The sequence below is a fragment of the Bactrocera tryoni genome, chromosome 2 (assembly GCF_016617805.1).
Source record: "Bactrocera tryoni isolate S06 chromosome 2, CSIRO_BtryS06_freeze2, whole genome shotgun sequence".
NCBI lineage: Eukaryota > Metazoa > Arthropoda > Insecta > Diptera > Tephritidae > Bactrocera > Bactrocera tryoni.
Genome location: NC_052500.1, coordinates 15419232 through 15433349, shown reverse-complemented (window position 1 = coordinate 15433349; position 14118 = coordinate 15419232). Strand labels below are relative to the sequence as shown.

The window sequence follows — 14118 nt, the reverse complement described above, 5'->3', positions numbered from 1 at the left end:
CTAAAACACATGGCTGGGAAGTCTAATTGACTTTATTATATCTTTTTAGATGAAAGAAATATAATGTAAGGGCCGATGGATACAGATATTTTTTATTTGTGGGTAGCGTGAAGGCCATCTCTCACCAATCTCCCAACTATTTTTACCAATTTTCAAAATTAATTTGAAAGCCTTCAATAATGTTTCAAACACGATAAGTTTCTGTTTCGCACTGCCCGGGTGAGTAAGTCTTCGAATGAGGGATGAAACGTATATTGTATGCAGTGGCCACCTAACCCAAAAGACATTACTATGAAAGAAAACGTGTGGGAATGGCTGGCTCGCAAAGTTTAGTAAAGCCGGCAATATTGCACTGAAGTGGTATTGGTTGAAAACATTTAATATACTGCGATGACAATTACCTTAAATTATATTATAAAATTGTGGGAATTGCTAACCAATTGGATCTATGAGACCATATTCAACAAGGGAGGATCGACTCACTACTTATTAACTCATTAATATCTAAATCAAATTTGCAGGTAGGAAATTGTTTTTGTTGTCATTTTTTAGTATACTTATGAATAGATAGAAGTTTAAAAGAAACAAACTTAAATATTTTTGAACATGTTTTGAGGAAAGGTGAAGAGAGCAATGAACAGTTCATGAAATGAGCAAAGCACTGGCCTTCAATGCAAAGGGTTTTGGTGCACAATTCACATCGCCAGTGGCACTCATAGTGGAAAACTACGAATTAGATCACATAGCGTGTAGTTGTTGGTATAAAAATTATCAAAGTATACAATATGTTAATTTGTGAATTGAATCATATTGAGTGAAGCAACTTTGTACAGTGAAAAAATTATAAAAAGGAATTTTGCGTATAGAAAAAATTTTGCTTTTAGGAGAGAAAAAAATACATTTGATACAAAACTTGATTTAATGATTAATTTCCGGACTCTGACCTAGGAAAATCAACCATCATGGATTCGTATGCGAGGTTTAGATGTGGTGAAACGAGTGAATGTTCAATAGAGATTGTTACCGACGAAAAAGCATCAAAAAAGTCCACAAAATATGTTTGAATGAACAAGAGGTGAAGTTGTTCTAAATGGAAGGCAACTGAACAAGTTCATGAATATTTTTATGAGAAAGCTTTGTTCAAAGCAGCTGCCGCGGGGCTGATTTTTGACAAAAACCAACGAAAAGTGTTTGAAGATGTAAAGGTATAATAAACCCAAGTTCTTGCATCGATATATAACAATGTGTAAAACGTGGCTTCATCGTGTTACTTCGAAATCAGGGTGGACTGCACACGTTAAACCCGCTCCAAAGCGTGGAAAACGCAACTGTCGTCAGGCAAGGTTATGCCTTTGTGGTTTGGGATGCGCGTTAAATAATTTTTATTGGCCACCTTGAAAATGAAAGGGCCAGCAATAGCGACTATTACATAACGTTAGTGAACTGTTTGAAGGATGAAGTTGCCGAAAAACTGTCGCATTTGAAGAAACAGAATTTGCGGTTTCACCAAGGCAATGCTCCGTGTCAGATGTCAGTGAAAACGATGGCAAAAATTGATAAATGGGCTTCAACTTGTTTCCACATGCAACGTATCATCCAGATCTGGCCCCCAGTGACTGTTCTTAGATCACAAAAGAATGCTCGCTGGAAAGAAATTTTCGTTGAGTGGAACTGTGGCCTATTGCGAAGCAAAAGAACGATCGTGCCACGAAAATGGTATTGAAAAGTTAAAGGGTCGCTATAATCAGTGAATTACCCTTGAGCGGAACTATTAATAGAAAAAAAAACATTTTGCCAAAAAAATATGCTTTACTACGGGAGTGGGTTGAAATAAAATAAAAATATTTAATTTAATTAAAGCATACATATTTAAAAACAGGAAAATAAAAGAAAAACACTAATTGTTGTTTAAACACTAATAATTTTAATACTGCAGCATCTTTATTCTGCTAAAAATTAGTAAAACTGTTTAAACTCGAACTGTGCTAACCTGATGCAGCGCAGGTACTGCTTTAAGTACGTATGTGTTAGAGACGTAGGGCATGTTAAAATTAGTTCTTTACTATGTTGGTAGTCGAATGAGTGGTATCTCTTATGAGAAGAAGTCGTTTATGTAAATTATAAGCTTAAAATAACATTTCTTGGATTATTTATTCGGCTTTTTGCATATATAAACAAAATACGTTTCATAATGCGTGTGGGAAAAGCATTATATTTCTTAAACAAAATACAAACTAAATCAGTTTTCAATTAGTTAACTCTATTGACACAATAAAATTTTATAAAATAATAAGTTTATGCCTTCGAATACATAATATTAATGTCAACATCTGCTTAGCTTTGCTACTTTCAATTCCAATTTTAATAATTTTAATAGTTTCATATGGTTTGAAATACTTTGCAATCCAGTGATTTCACAATTTCGAAACAAAATCTTACACAAACAACAATTTTGTACACTTATACAAGTTATGCCTACGATTTTGCCGTTTCACTAATCTAACACTTGTACTGACTTAAAATGCTATTGTGTTGCTTTTGTTGTTGGTTGTTGTTTAATAAACTCTATAAAACCGATGTGTGATTACATTTAGTATTTACAATTGTTCAACAAATTATTTATTTAACTGCATTGACACCAAACTTACACACCGCAGTGCGCTAAACTGGCTTGTGTGTGTGTGCTCACTTTTCTATGTGTGAGTGTGCACTTGTCTAGATGTGTATGGTTGTGTTTACTTGCAAAAGTGTATACATGTAGCTGCGGTAGCTGCATTCAAATTACTTTTCGGTCTGCTATATGAAGATTAATGACAATGAAACAAAGCACGAAATTTCAGTTATAATTAAATTATTTTAATGCTCATCTTTTATGTAGGCAAATAACTCAAAATATTATTATATTTATTGCTGCAGACACACACACACACATGCCGTATGCCAGTGATTTATCAGCCTGAATTTTGACAGAAAACTCACACGAGCAATTAAGTCAAGATTTATGCGTTTGTCTTTGTATGTGTGTGTGTTCATGATTTCGAGTTCGCTTCTTCTTATGCTAAGACATTATTTATGATTGAGCTGTGTTTTCACTGTTTCAATTTTAGCCGAAATGTATTTACTTACGCGCAATCATATACAATTATCATTTATGCCAGTGTTCGCTCAATTCAATTCGCTTCATTTGATTCTCACTTCAGCTTCATTAACGTCAAATATTTTTCGTGTGAAGTGCAGCTCATTGCTTGCTGGTGGCCGAAGGTAAGCACGCTAATTGCAATTAAATTCTAATCAACTAAAATAACAGTGTTTTTGTTTTGTGAAGCATTTCCGAAAATATTAGTGGTATATGAAGTAATTAGTCCGATTGTGAACTAAAACAGATTTTGCAGAATTTCATAGAAAGGCGCACACATAAAAGCATATTGACAGCTATTCAGGCTTTAATCTACTTACAGTTGAGTAGCTGCGGTTGAAAGTGTGTTGCATGAAAACTGCTATTATGGCGGCGATTTGTTTATACAATTATTTCTATTAGTGCCTGGCCTTACAATAACTTATAATGGGACTTGCTTTGTGCAGCGTGTCTAATTTAATTGCTTGCTATTGATTAGACGACAAGAAGTTGCCGTACAGGGTGCGCCATCATTTATCTCGCTGTTGCAATAACGATGAAGTGCTTTAATAACGGCTATAATTTACTAGACGTGCTTTGAAAAGTAAATTTATATTTTGAAGCACTTTAAACAGAAACGGATTATACTACAAGAAGTTGTTGTACAGCCTGAAGCATTTTTAATCTAACAGCAGCAATAATTATAAAGAGATTTTCTACCGGATTGAATGAACTGGACATGCTTTGGAAATGAATTCCAGACTTTCAAGTTGTTCATCCAGAAATAAAGACAAAAACAGAAACAGAAATAGGTTATAAATACGTGAATAACAGTCGCAGTTTCGTTATTTGTATCGAATAATGCTTGGGCACAATAGAGTGACATACAGTCGACGCGCGGTTCACCATCAACACACGCATTCGAATGAACTGATTGAAGGTTTCCTCAAGAATGATGTACAGAATCTACTAAATGAATCGAAATGTTGGATCTATAACAGCTTTTAACCGATAGCGTTAGATGCTGGCTCATTATTAATATCGACTTACGTTTATCTCTAAGCTGCAATAATGATAAAGTGCTTTGCTAACGAACTGAGCTGGCTAGGCATGCCTTGGAAGTTCTGACATTAAGACGATTCAAAGAGAAACAGAAACAGAAATAGTTCATACATATCATGATCAACTGACATCGTCTTGTCCTCTGTTATATAATATTTTTGGACATGCTTTAAGAAGAAAATTTTGACTTTGGAAGGCTTCAAATGGAGACAGAAAACAGAAACAGAATTAGTTCATAAATTGCTTGCTGGTGGCCAAAACTGCTATGCCAGACGAGCTGACGAAAATCGTGATGGATGGTGACATAAGCGACGCAAATTACACACACTGTGTATATGAGAGACAATAATGAGTTAATGAAAGACAAATTAATTTATAATAAAAATCAAATAATTCCTAAGGCAGATGTCGATACAACAACTTGCTCTAACATCAAAGCCATCTCACAATTGAAATTCCACTGAAAATATAATTTTTGAACCATTTCAAGCACAGTTACTCTTTTTACACTACGAAATTGCTTTAACAGCAGTTATTTCTGGCAACTGAATTGTTTGAGAGGCGTGTTGATTTCCGAGTAAGAAAGATGTAAGAAATCCGTTTTCGCATTCTTCGCGTATGGATATTTTATGCCTCCTTCTGCAACGGTATTTGCGAACATAAAACATATTGCCGTTAACTGGCACAAGTGAAGTGGCGCTCGTGCCAAAGTTGTAGCGCTGTTAGACACGGCGTATGAGTATTAATAAATTTGCTGGCAAACAAAACGAGAGCCTGCGTTGTCATAAGTGAGCGAGCATGCCGCTAGCGAGCGTTAGTATTTGCTTGAAGATAAAATATATTTTTAATATATATGAAGCAGCCAGTTTTGTGTATCTGCCAAGTCGTCACTTTTAATTTGATTTTTCTGCGCGTTTCTCACAATCAAAAAGCCTGTCAAGGAAAGGAAGTGGCATATACTCAACACCGTATGCTCGAGTGTACTTATAACAGCAATTTCACGTTGTGCACATATTTAATTGTATTGTTTTCACAGAATTGTGTCACACCTGTGCGTGTCTGAAAGCAGACTTCGGTGTGCACACTTGAAATGCACATGCTCGTATAGACACGACCTGTTTTCTTATATGTACTACGAGTGCTGTGGCACATATGAAATCATAAAGAAATACCTTTGTTGCTAATAATGTAAAATGCTTTCTCTAACTGCAGTTACTGTCTGTTTTTCGTCTTTAACCGCTTTTCTCACTTTTCCACTGCCTATCTCTCTCTTGCCCGCACTCTAGTGTTCACTCCACTGAAACAAAGTGGAAGCCAAGTGTTGTTTCTTCGAACGCGGCTCACCTTGCAATCCGAGTTCCAGATTGATGCTTTAGTAGCGCCCAGTATTGAATCGTTTCTGGTTCTTTTAGCCTGCGTCGCTCAGTACATAGCCGAACAAAAGCGCATTTGGCCTACAAATCAATTGTTGAGAAGTTGCCCCGAATACCAAAGGCTTATGGTTTGAATGGTATGCCTGTCTAAATGAAATTCTATCTACTTCTTTGCCTAGTTTGCCGTTCTATCGAGGAGTTTACCTGCAAAAAGGACCCCTGCAACAAGAAAACTCTCATTGCGCGCACCTTAAGCTATTCACAGTGAGTTGGGTGCAGCACTTCAAAGAATGGGACAAAGTTAAATGAAATGAAAACTTTTTCAATTACATCAACTGGAATAAAATCGCACGCCAAATAAGTCAAGTCGAAATGTAAATGGCGGGATGCGCAGCTAATATTGTAGTATATGAATGAATGGAAGCTGAATGAAAGGCACGTGCACATAAATTCTAGGAAGTGGCAGCGCATAAAGGCAAGTTGAGAAACAAGATCTTTTGTTTTCATTTAAGAAAAATGATTTAAAGAAATTTGCGCTGGTTGTTCTCGCTTTCTTCATTGCTGCGCGCGTTGTGAAAAGTTTTTTTTTTTATTGTTTGCTTTGAATAGTGAATAGGGTGACCAGGATTGTGATTGCGCCACTTTACTTGAAGTTAGGCCAGAGGCTTTGAATTGGGTTAGCCGGAAAAGGCAGGGCTAATAGTAGGTCATAGCATCTTGGGAAGATAATACAATTCATTGGTAGCGAAAATGAGAAAGCTTTGAACTAATTAAAATGGCTTTAATGCTGAAAGTTGTATGAAGTTGGGCAACCCAAGAAGAGCTGTTGCATAAATATTTATTATATAAGAAAAAAATGCGAAGTTTTATGTCAGGGAAAGGTAAGAAATATATTTTATTAGTGGCGAATTTCTATGTCAGCAAAATATATAGTATATATATATATTTTGAATTTTTAAATTTAACTTTATTTAAAAATATGGTAGTATCAAATTTAAAACAAAAAAAATTGATTAGCAATTCAATTTCACATTATTTACTAGCAAATCAATTGCTCATTGCTCAAAATTCACTTTAAAATTTAGTTAGCTTTATATTTTCTTAGAAAGTTGCCACCTGTATTTAATATAAGAAAAAGCTAAGTATAAAAAATTGTATATATGTATATATTCATGTGAATTTTCGAATATTATTATCAAAATTTTTGTTATTAAGAGTTGCCACCTGATTATATATATGTAATTACTTTTCAGTTCAAAACGAAAATTTTAAATGGAATATCTGTTTGTATGCCTTCTTCCAACTTGTTTAGCAGAAAAAGTTACTAATATATTTTTTTTATTAATAGGTGCCACCTGATCATAAATATTTTTTTTATTTAAAAATAAAAGTTTTCAATAGAATTTGGGTATGTACGCCATTTTCCAACTTATGTAGCTGCAAAATTTGCATGTTATTCTAAAATTATTGTTTTTGAGAGTTGCCACCAGATTATAAAAAGAAATGTATTTAAAGTGTGAAGATTATTCACATGTTTTCACTAATTACCTATAATTTTCTTTAAAATTTGGAAAGCTTAGTTACGAAGAATTTTTTAACAAGATTGCCACCTGTTATTAATGTAAGAAAAAATTATGTGTTTAAATAATTATGTATTAAAAATATATCGAAAAAGTTTGAGAATAGTATTTATACCATTATTATTATTGAGGGTTGCCAGCTGATCATACATTTTTTTATATTTAAAATGAAAAACTTTCAATACAATGTCTGTTTGTATGTCACCTTATTAAAAAATTATTTTTGTTAAGAGTTGCCATCTGATTATAAAAGAAAATTAATTTAAAATTAAAAATTTGCAATAGAATTTGGGATGCCACGTTACTTCAAAATTATTGGTATTAAGAGTTGCCACCTGAATACAATTTTTTTTAAGTTTAGAACAAGAAATTTTCAATTAAACTTTGTAAAAAAAAGTATTGCTCAATAGAATTTGGGATGCCACGTTACTTCAAAATTATTGGTATTAAGAGTTGCCACCTGAATACAATTTTTTTTAAGTTTAAAACAAGAAATTTTCAATTAAACTTTGTAAAAAAAAGTATTGCTCTTAAGAGATGCCATCTGATTGCAAAATAAATTGTATATGTTATAAAAGATTTTCAACAGTTTGTGAGATTTTAAGCCTCGTTTTGACTTATGTACATATATAGCAAAGACACGTGTCACGTTATTACAAAATTATTATTATTAAGAGTTGCCACCTAATTTTAAATATTTGTATGGCAATTTAAAACAAGAAATGTTCAATAGAATGTCTGTATTCCTATGGTCAACTTGCTTAGCAGAAAAAACTGCAAGTTTTTGCATATTTAATGTTATTCAGGGTTGCCACCTCATCGTAAATATTTCTTATTTTTTTTTTTGATATTTTAATACGAGTAGATTTCAATAGAAGGTTATTAAAAAAATATTATTTTCAAGGGATGCCACCTGTTTACAAAAACATTTTAATTTGTAATAAAAAATGTTCAATAGAGTGTGAAGCTTAGGCCTCATTTTGAATTATATAGCAAAGAAAATTACCAATAAAAAAAAATTTTTCAATACTCGAAAATAAAGCACTGTCACCTACTAAGCCGTTACAAGAAGTTTGTTTTTTTAACTTTTGACAACTAATTAAAGAAAAAAAATTTGCTTAGAAAAAATTTACAAATTTTTTGTTTTCTGGCTACCTTGTTCTATAACTGGCGCGACGTACTCTGTGGTGGCTGTTAATTGAAATCAATAAAAGCTGTTATTGCTAGCGAAAACGTCCAGCATACGGACACAATGAGAGCTTGCGACAGGTATCGAAATGGAAAAAATATAAAGCTGTCGTTTAATTTAATGCTTGACTGGCCACGAAGAGCGAAGCGCAAGTAAGAGGAAATGAGTAAGAGTAACAATGAAAAACAAAAAATATATCAGAACTTCAATTTATGGGTAAATGCGAACAGCCAAGTGGTGATGATATACTTTTACTGGAAAAATTTGCTGCTACTCTTCTTTTATTTTAACGATTTTTAGCTAAGCTTGCAAGAGAAAGCAGCAGTTGAACTAGTAGAGTGGTGGCGGAATATTTTGTGAGGACCAAGGGTATGATTTGGAGATTCTGCAGTAGATAAGACTGATAATCAATATTTTCACTAGTTTTATTGAGATGTTAATGGATTTCTAATTGTCACACAATATGCAAGCAATAAACGGTACAGCACAGCTCTATAGAACTTGACCACCATCATTTCACATCGAATTACACCTCGTGAAGCTGAAGCAAGTTCGTATGTACATATGTATGTGTGTATGCATTCGCACACAATTTAATTGTCCAGCTACTCACACAACACATGCTTATGGCTGTGCCCACTCTACAATGCCACCGAGTCGTCCATTTTGACCGCACTACAACCGCTGCCGCCGGCCTTGCCGTGTGCGTTCGCGCAGCTGCCATTAGCGCCGCGTCGTCATATATCGGAACCTTCGTGCGAATCGCCCACATAGCCTTCGTCTGGGCTATCCGCCAAGGGGCCGTTTAAATGCCGCAATTTTGAGGATTCTTCGGAGGCAGTCGCTGTGGCCGCCGTGGTTGCCGTCGTGTTGCTTGCAGATATGGTTACTGTGGTGGCGCTGCTGCTGCTGCCGTCATTACTGCTGCTGGCCGCTGTCGATGTGGTGGGTGAAACGTCGTTCTCATCGCATTCGGGTATGGTGGAAGCGTCGGCCTGCGCGGCTGCACAACGCTTTGTGACTGTCGACGCGGACGTCGAACCGCTCGTGCTGGTGCTCGCTGTGGCCATAGCCGTGACCGCTGTTGTTGTTATTGATGTGGGCACTTGTGTTTGATTTGTTGGTCCATTTGGTGTTAGCACAACCGCTGCCGTCGATTTCTGTTGCTGTTGCAGCAAATGCTGCTGCTGTTGTTGTTGCATATGCGCCTGTGGGCTTAATACGCCGACAATGGTCGGTGGATAGCGTATGGCCTGCACATGATAGCCGGGCAAACAGGGTGGCCACTGCTGAAACGTAGCATTCGAAATTGTGGAAGCGACACCACCCGCGCCACTTACCGCGCCGCCGTCATGCAGGCTGGGCGCGGGGCTTTGACTGCTCTTGTAGCCCTCCGGCGGCGACGGGTACTGCACTATATGCTGTTGTTGTGTTTGTGGGTAGCCCTCGGCCGTGAAGCGCACATTGGGCATATACTTGTCGTAGGTTGGTGTGCCGGAGCGCTGCAAGAACTCCGCCTCTAGGCTATAACGCATGCCTGGATTTGCAGCGGACGCGGCGAATTGCTGCTGTTTGTGTGCGCGGTTGTGTGGTAGAGTGCGGTAAAAGTTTTGCTGTTGCATGTGTTGTGCGTGTGAGGGTTCGGAGCCCAATGAATGTTGCGGCTGCAGCTGTAGGTGATGATGCGAAGGTGGTGCAGGCGCCGACTGTTGCAAGTGCGCGTTGCTGTAATCATAAGCAAAGCCATCCTGACCAAGGAAGCACACTGGATTCAAGTGCACGTCCACTTGGTGTTGTGGCGCGGGTGCGGCGCTCAAACTGTTCATTACGGTCTTCAATTGCATACCACGCGGCAATGTCGTCATAGCGCCAAAGCGTGCTGCTGCAGCAGAATTCAGTTGCATGTTTGCCGGCCGTATAATCTGTGAGCCATACTGTGGTGCCAGCTGGTAGCAATTGTCGAATTGCACCGGCGTCGTCGACATACCCTGTATGCTGCATGGCCCCGAGCAATCACTAGCCGCATCGTAGTCTGCGTCTAAGGACGCTGCTGTTTTCAGCTTGCCATGATTAACGCTCTCGGCGTCATTTACCAAATCTGGATTTTTCTCCGCATAATTGCGCACCGACGAAGGCGGCGAACAGTAACTGACAGCGTTGCCAACTAACATTGGCGGCGGCGTACCGCTCGCACTAGCCATGCTAACGCTCAACTGCAGCGTCTGGCCGCCATCGCCAATCACTGCGCTGTTGGACGTTTGCTGTTGGTAATGCGCGGGTGCATATAGCAGTAAATTCTGTTGCATTTGACCGCCCATAATGACGCCGCCATTCTCTTTGCACAGCTTGGTGGGCGTCATGCCTTCAGCCAACAAAAGCCCCGCACCGCCGTTCAGTGAGTCGCCATCGTTCAGTATAGACGAGCATTTCATCAAACCCGTCTCGTTGCCGCTGCTATCTGTAGCGTGTGCGCCACCGCCAACCACATTGGTAACCGAGCCGCCATTGGCACACTTCTTGCGCTTGTTTGGCTGGCGCTGTTTGCACTTGATCACTATCGTACAAAGTAGCACAACAAATATGACGCCAGCGCCCGTGCTGCTGGCGATGATATAGTTCATATAGTCGCGTGGAAAGGACACCTCGTTCACCACAGGCGGTTCTTTGATGATAACGCGCAGCGTGTAGTTGCTGAAAGTTATGCCCGCCACATTCTTGCCCACACACGAAAAGGTGCCATTATCCTCGGGTCCAACATTATAGATGAAGATCTCACTGCGCTTCTCCTCCGCGCTGCCCGTCTCATCAATATAGTAGTACATATGTAGATTATCAATCAGGCTGTCGTTAGTCATCACTTGACCGTTAAATAGCCACAATACTTGCGGCTCCGGTATAGCACGCACCACGCACATAATCGACATATTACGGCCCTCCGAGATTTCGGTGTACGTCGATGAGGGTGTGACCTCTGGCAGGCAAGCCAGTTCGTCCTTCTTCAGCGTCTTGATCGCTTGTCCTTTCAGTCGCGGCGGCTCCACACACTTGGGTTCCTCGACCTGCGGCGTCACATAGTTGTTGAGCCACATATGCAAGTCCAATAAACGGCAGTCGCACATCCAGCGATTGCTTTGCAAACTGATGCCATGCAGCGATTTGGGCAGTATATGCTGACCCTGTATGAAACCGATGCGATTGCCGTCCAAACGCAACCACTCCAGATTGTCCATGCCAATGAAGGCCTCATTCTCAATACGCTCGATCTGACAATTGCTCAGCTCGAGCGTTGTCAGAAACGAGAGATGCCGGAAAGCCGACATTTTCAGCTCGCGTATGGGATTGCCGCTAAGCGAGAGACGCATCAGCGAACTGTAGTCTTGAAACGTCTCGGTGGGTACATTTTGCAGCGAGTTATCCGATAAATCTAGCTCCACGAGATTGGTCAGACCGCGAAAGGCTTTCTCGTGTATGCGTATCAACTGATTGCGCGATAGAAAGATTTTCTGTAGATTCAGCAAATCCATGCGTAGAAAGCGTTCACTTTGCAGCACTTGCAGACTATTGCCCGAGAAGTTCAACACTTGCGTGCCGGGATCCATGCCCTCGGGTATATTCGGCAGCTCCTTGCCGCCGCACTCGACCGTCTGCTTGCCACCCTTCCACTTGCAGGCGCACACTTCGGCGGGGCAGGTAAGTGTGAGGCGAAAATTGGCCAACACGAGCAGCGTGATGGGCAGTAAAAGGCGGGCAGTTGATTGTTGGAGCATTGTGTTGTTGTTGTTGCTAATATTACTTGCACTCTGCTTTAGTCGCTAGCTGTGTACGAGCATGTATACGCGCCTTGCGGTATGCAGTCGTTAGTGTGTGTGTGTGTAGTGTCAGCAAGTGCGTGTTTGGGTGTGCATGCCGCCTTATTTCGTCAACTCCTAAATGTATGCTATGCAAATGTGCCGTTTGCGTTTTTCACCACTATGCGTTTAGTTTTCTTACCAGTCGTGGGGTGTTCTATGAGTTATGTTGTAATTTTTTATTTTTTGTTATTTTGTTGTAATAAATAATTTCTTCTTTTTATCATAGTCTAAAGTCATCCATTAAAGGTTTGGTCCAGTTTATCTTAGCACTTGTCTGCGTAAGTGCCCAAATATCGGCACGTTGTCTAACGTTATTCAGCAACAATGCTCTCCCACTCCACTTGGCAGCGCTCAGTGACAGTTTTGAAGTTTTTTATTTAATTTTTTGTCATTTATTCCCCTAAATGCCGCTACTTCGTTGCCTTCTGCGTGCCTTCAGTTCATTTAAACTGTCAAATTACTAATCGTGATCGCCATTATTTCCCGCGTCAATAGCTTTTGTTGCGTTCTTTTATGCTGCCACTTTGCCGTCGACCATTCAGTGCGCTCAAGTCTAATCACATTTACGTCAGGCACGTTGTCTGTCTGCCTGGTGTTCAAATTAGGTTGATAATCAAAATCTGGTATTCCCGCTTGTGGGCATTTGTGAGTGACCTACAAATGGGCGAGCTTCGACAATGTTGACAGTTTTATGTCGCTTTTCTTCCGGGTTGTCTCCGCTTTATTTTTGCTGTTTTGCACTTTGTCCAGCGACACTTTTAGCATGTAAATTGATTCATTTGACAAACGCGCTTCATAACCAAATGCCGGAGCATGTAATATACTCGCCTGAGCTCTGTGTGCTTTATGTTGAGACTGTTTTATGTCTCTGCTACACCTTCTAAACCCCGCATACCGCTAAACGAGCGTTGTTGTATACCCCCAGTGCCGCTGCTTTCCTTGATTCGCTCAGTCTTTTGTGTTAATTTCTTTTGCTGTCAGCATAAAGCCAGCGCTTGTCGTATTTTCATATATTTCCTGTGCTGTTGTTGTCTGTTGTAGTTAGATTAGATGCTTTATCCGCACTTTATTGTGTCTTCTACTTTATGTATGCCACTTTATTTGTGTGTCTTTCTTATTCACTGTCACTGTCAACAACAGCCGAGCCGCAGCAACGGCAATATAGAAACACCGCTATTTTGCTACAACAATTGATTGTTCTTGAAGGCGCTGTGTTTGTGCCTTTGCTTTTATTATAATGTTGTTTTTTTTTTTATTGTTGTTGCAGTATATGCGCTTTTTTATTTATAGTTGACTTCAAGTGCTGTGCTTCCGGCTTTCTTCCCACACACAGCTCCAGCACAGGTCCACTGTTTACTGTTGCTGACCAATTTATATCGGCCTTGTTGTTGTTGTTCACTAACTCTGGCTTTGGCGTCGGCAACTATGTTTCATTTTTTGCATTTATTTCTTATTTCTGCTCAGCTTTATTGTTTACTTGCTCTATGTTTGCTTGGTATGTTGCTGTCGCACAATCAGCGCTGTGCGCCGGCGGCGTCAGTTGGCTTTGTGGTTGCTTTGGTTTGCCCGTTCGTTTGTAGCAGCTTTACACTTTCACACATTACGTAAACATTCTGCTTGTGACGCTTAAACAGAATGAAGCGATTAAGTTACCAGTTGTGTGTTGTGTTGTTCTCTCAAGTCATCACTTTAACGATTGCAGTGAAAAAATCAATGCAGCGTGCATTTGTTGCCTGCGGCTGATTTGCCTTTGCTGATTTCTGCAATGAAAAGGAAAATGGAGAAAATTAATTAACTCTCATGACATGGGAGAAGAAGCGATATATTTTTAACTTAAAAATATTTACAAAACACTTTGCTTCACCTTGCAAGGGTTGGGGCGTATACGTAACATAACAATTCAGTAAAAGGCGCTACTGTACCATAAACATTGATATGCCGAGAGGGA

The 14118-nt window shown here is 39.2% G+C and overlaps 1 protein-coding gene across 1 annotated transcript in view; it reads right to left on the bottom strand.

Annotated features, from left to right (window-relative positions):
* Nucleotides 1-8051: 8051 nt before the first annotated feature.
* LOC120768052 overlaps nt 8052-14118 on the bottom strand; it is a 192067-nt gene continuing 186000 nt past the window's right edge. Inside the window, exon 3 of the mRNA XM_040094568.1 lies at nt 8052-13930. Coding sequence (XP_039950502.1) covers nt 9057-12086 — 3030 coding nt within the window. The 5' untranslated portion in view covers nt 12087-13930 and the 3' untranslated portion in view covers nt 8052-9056. The remainder of the gene's footprint in view (nt 13931-14118) is intronic.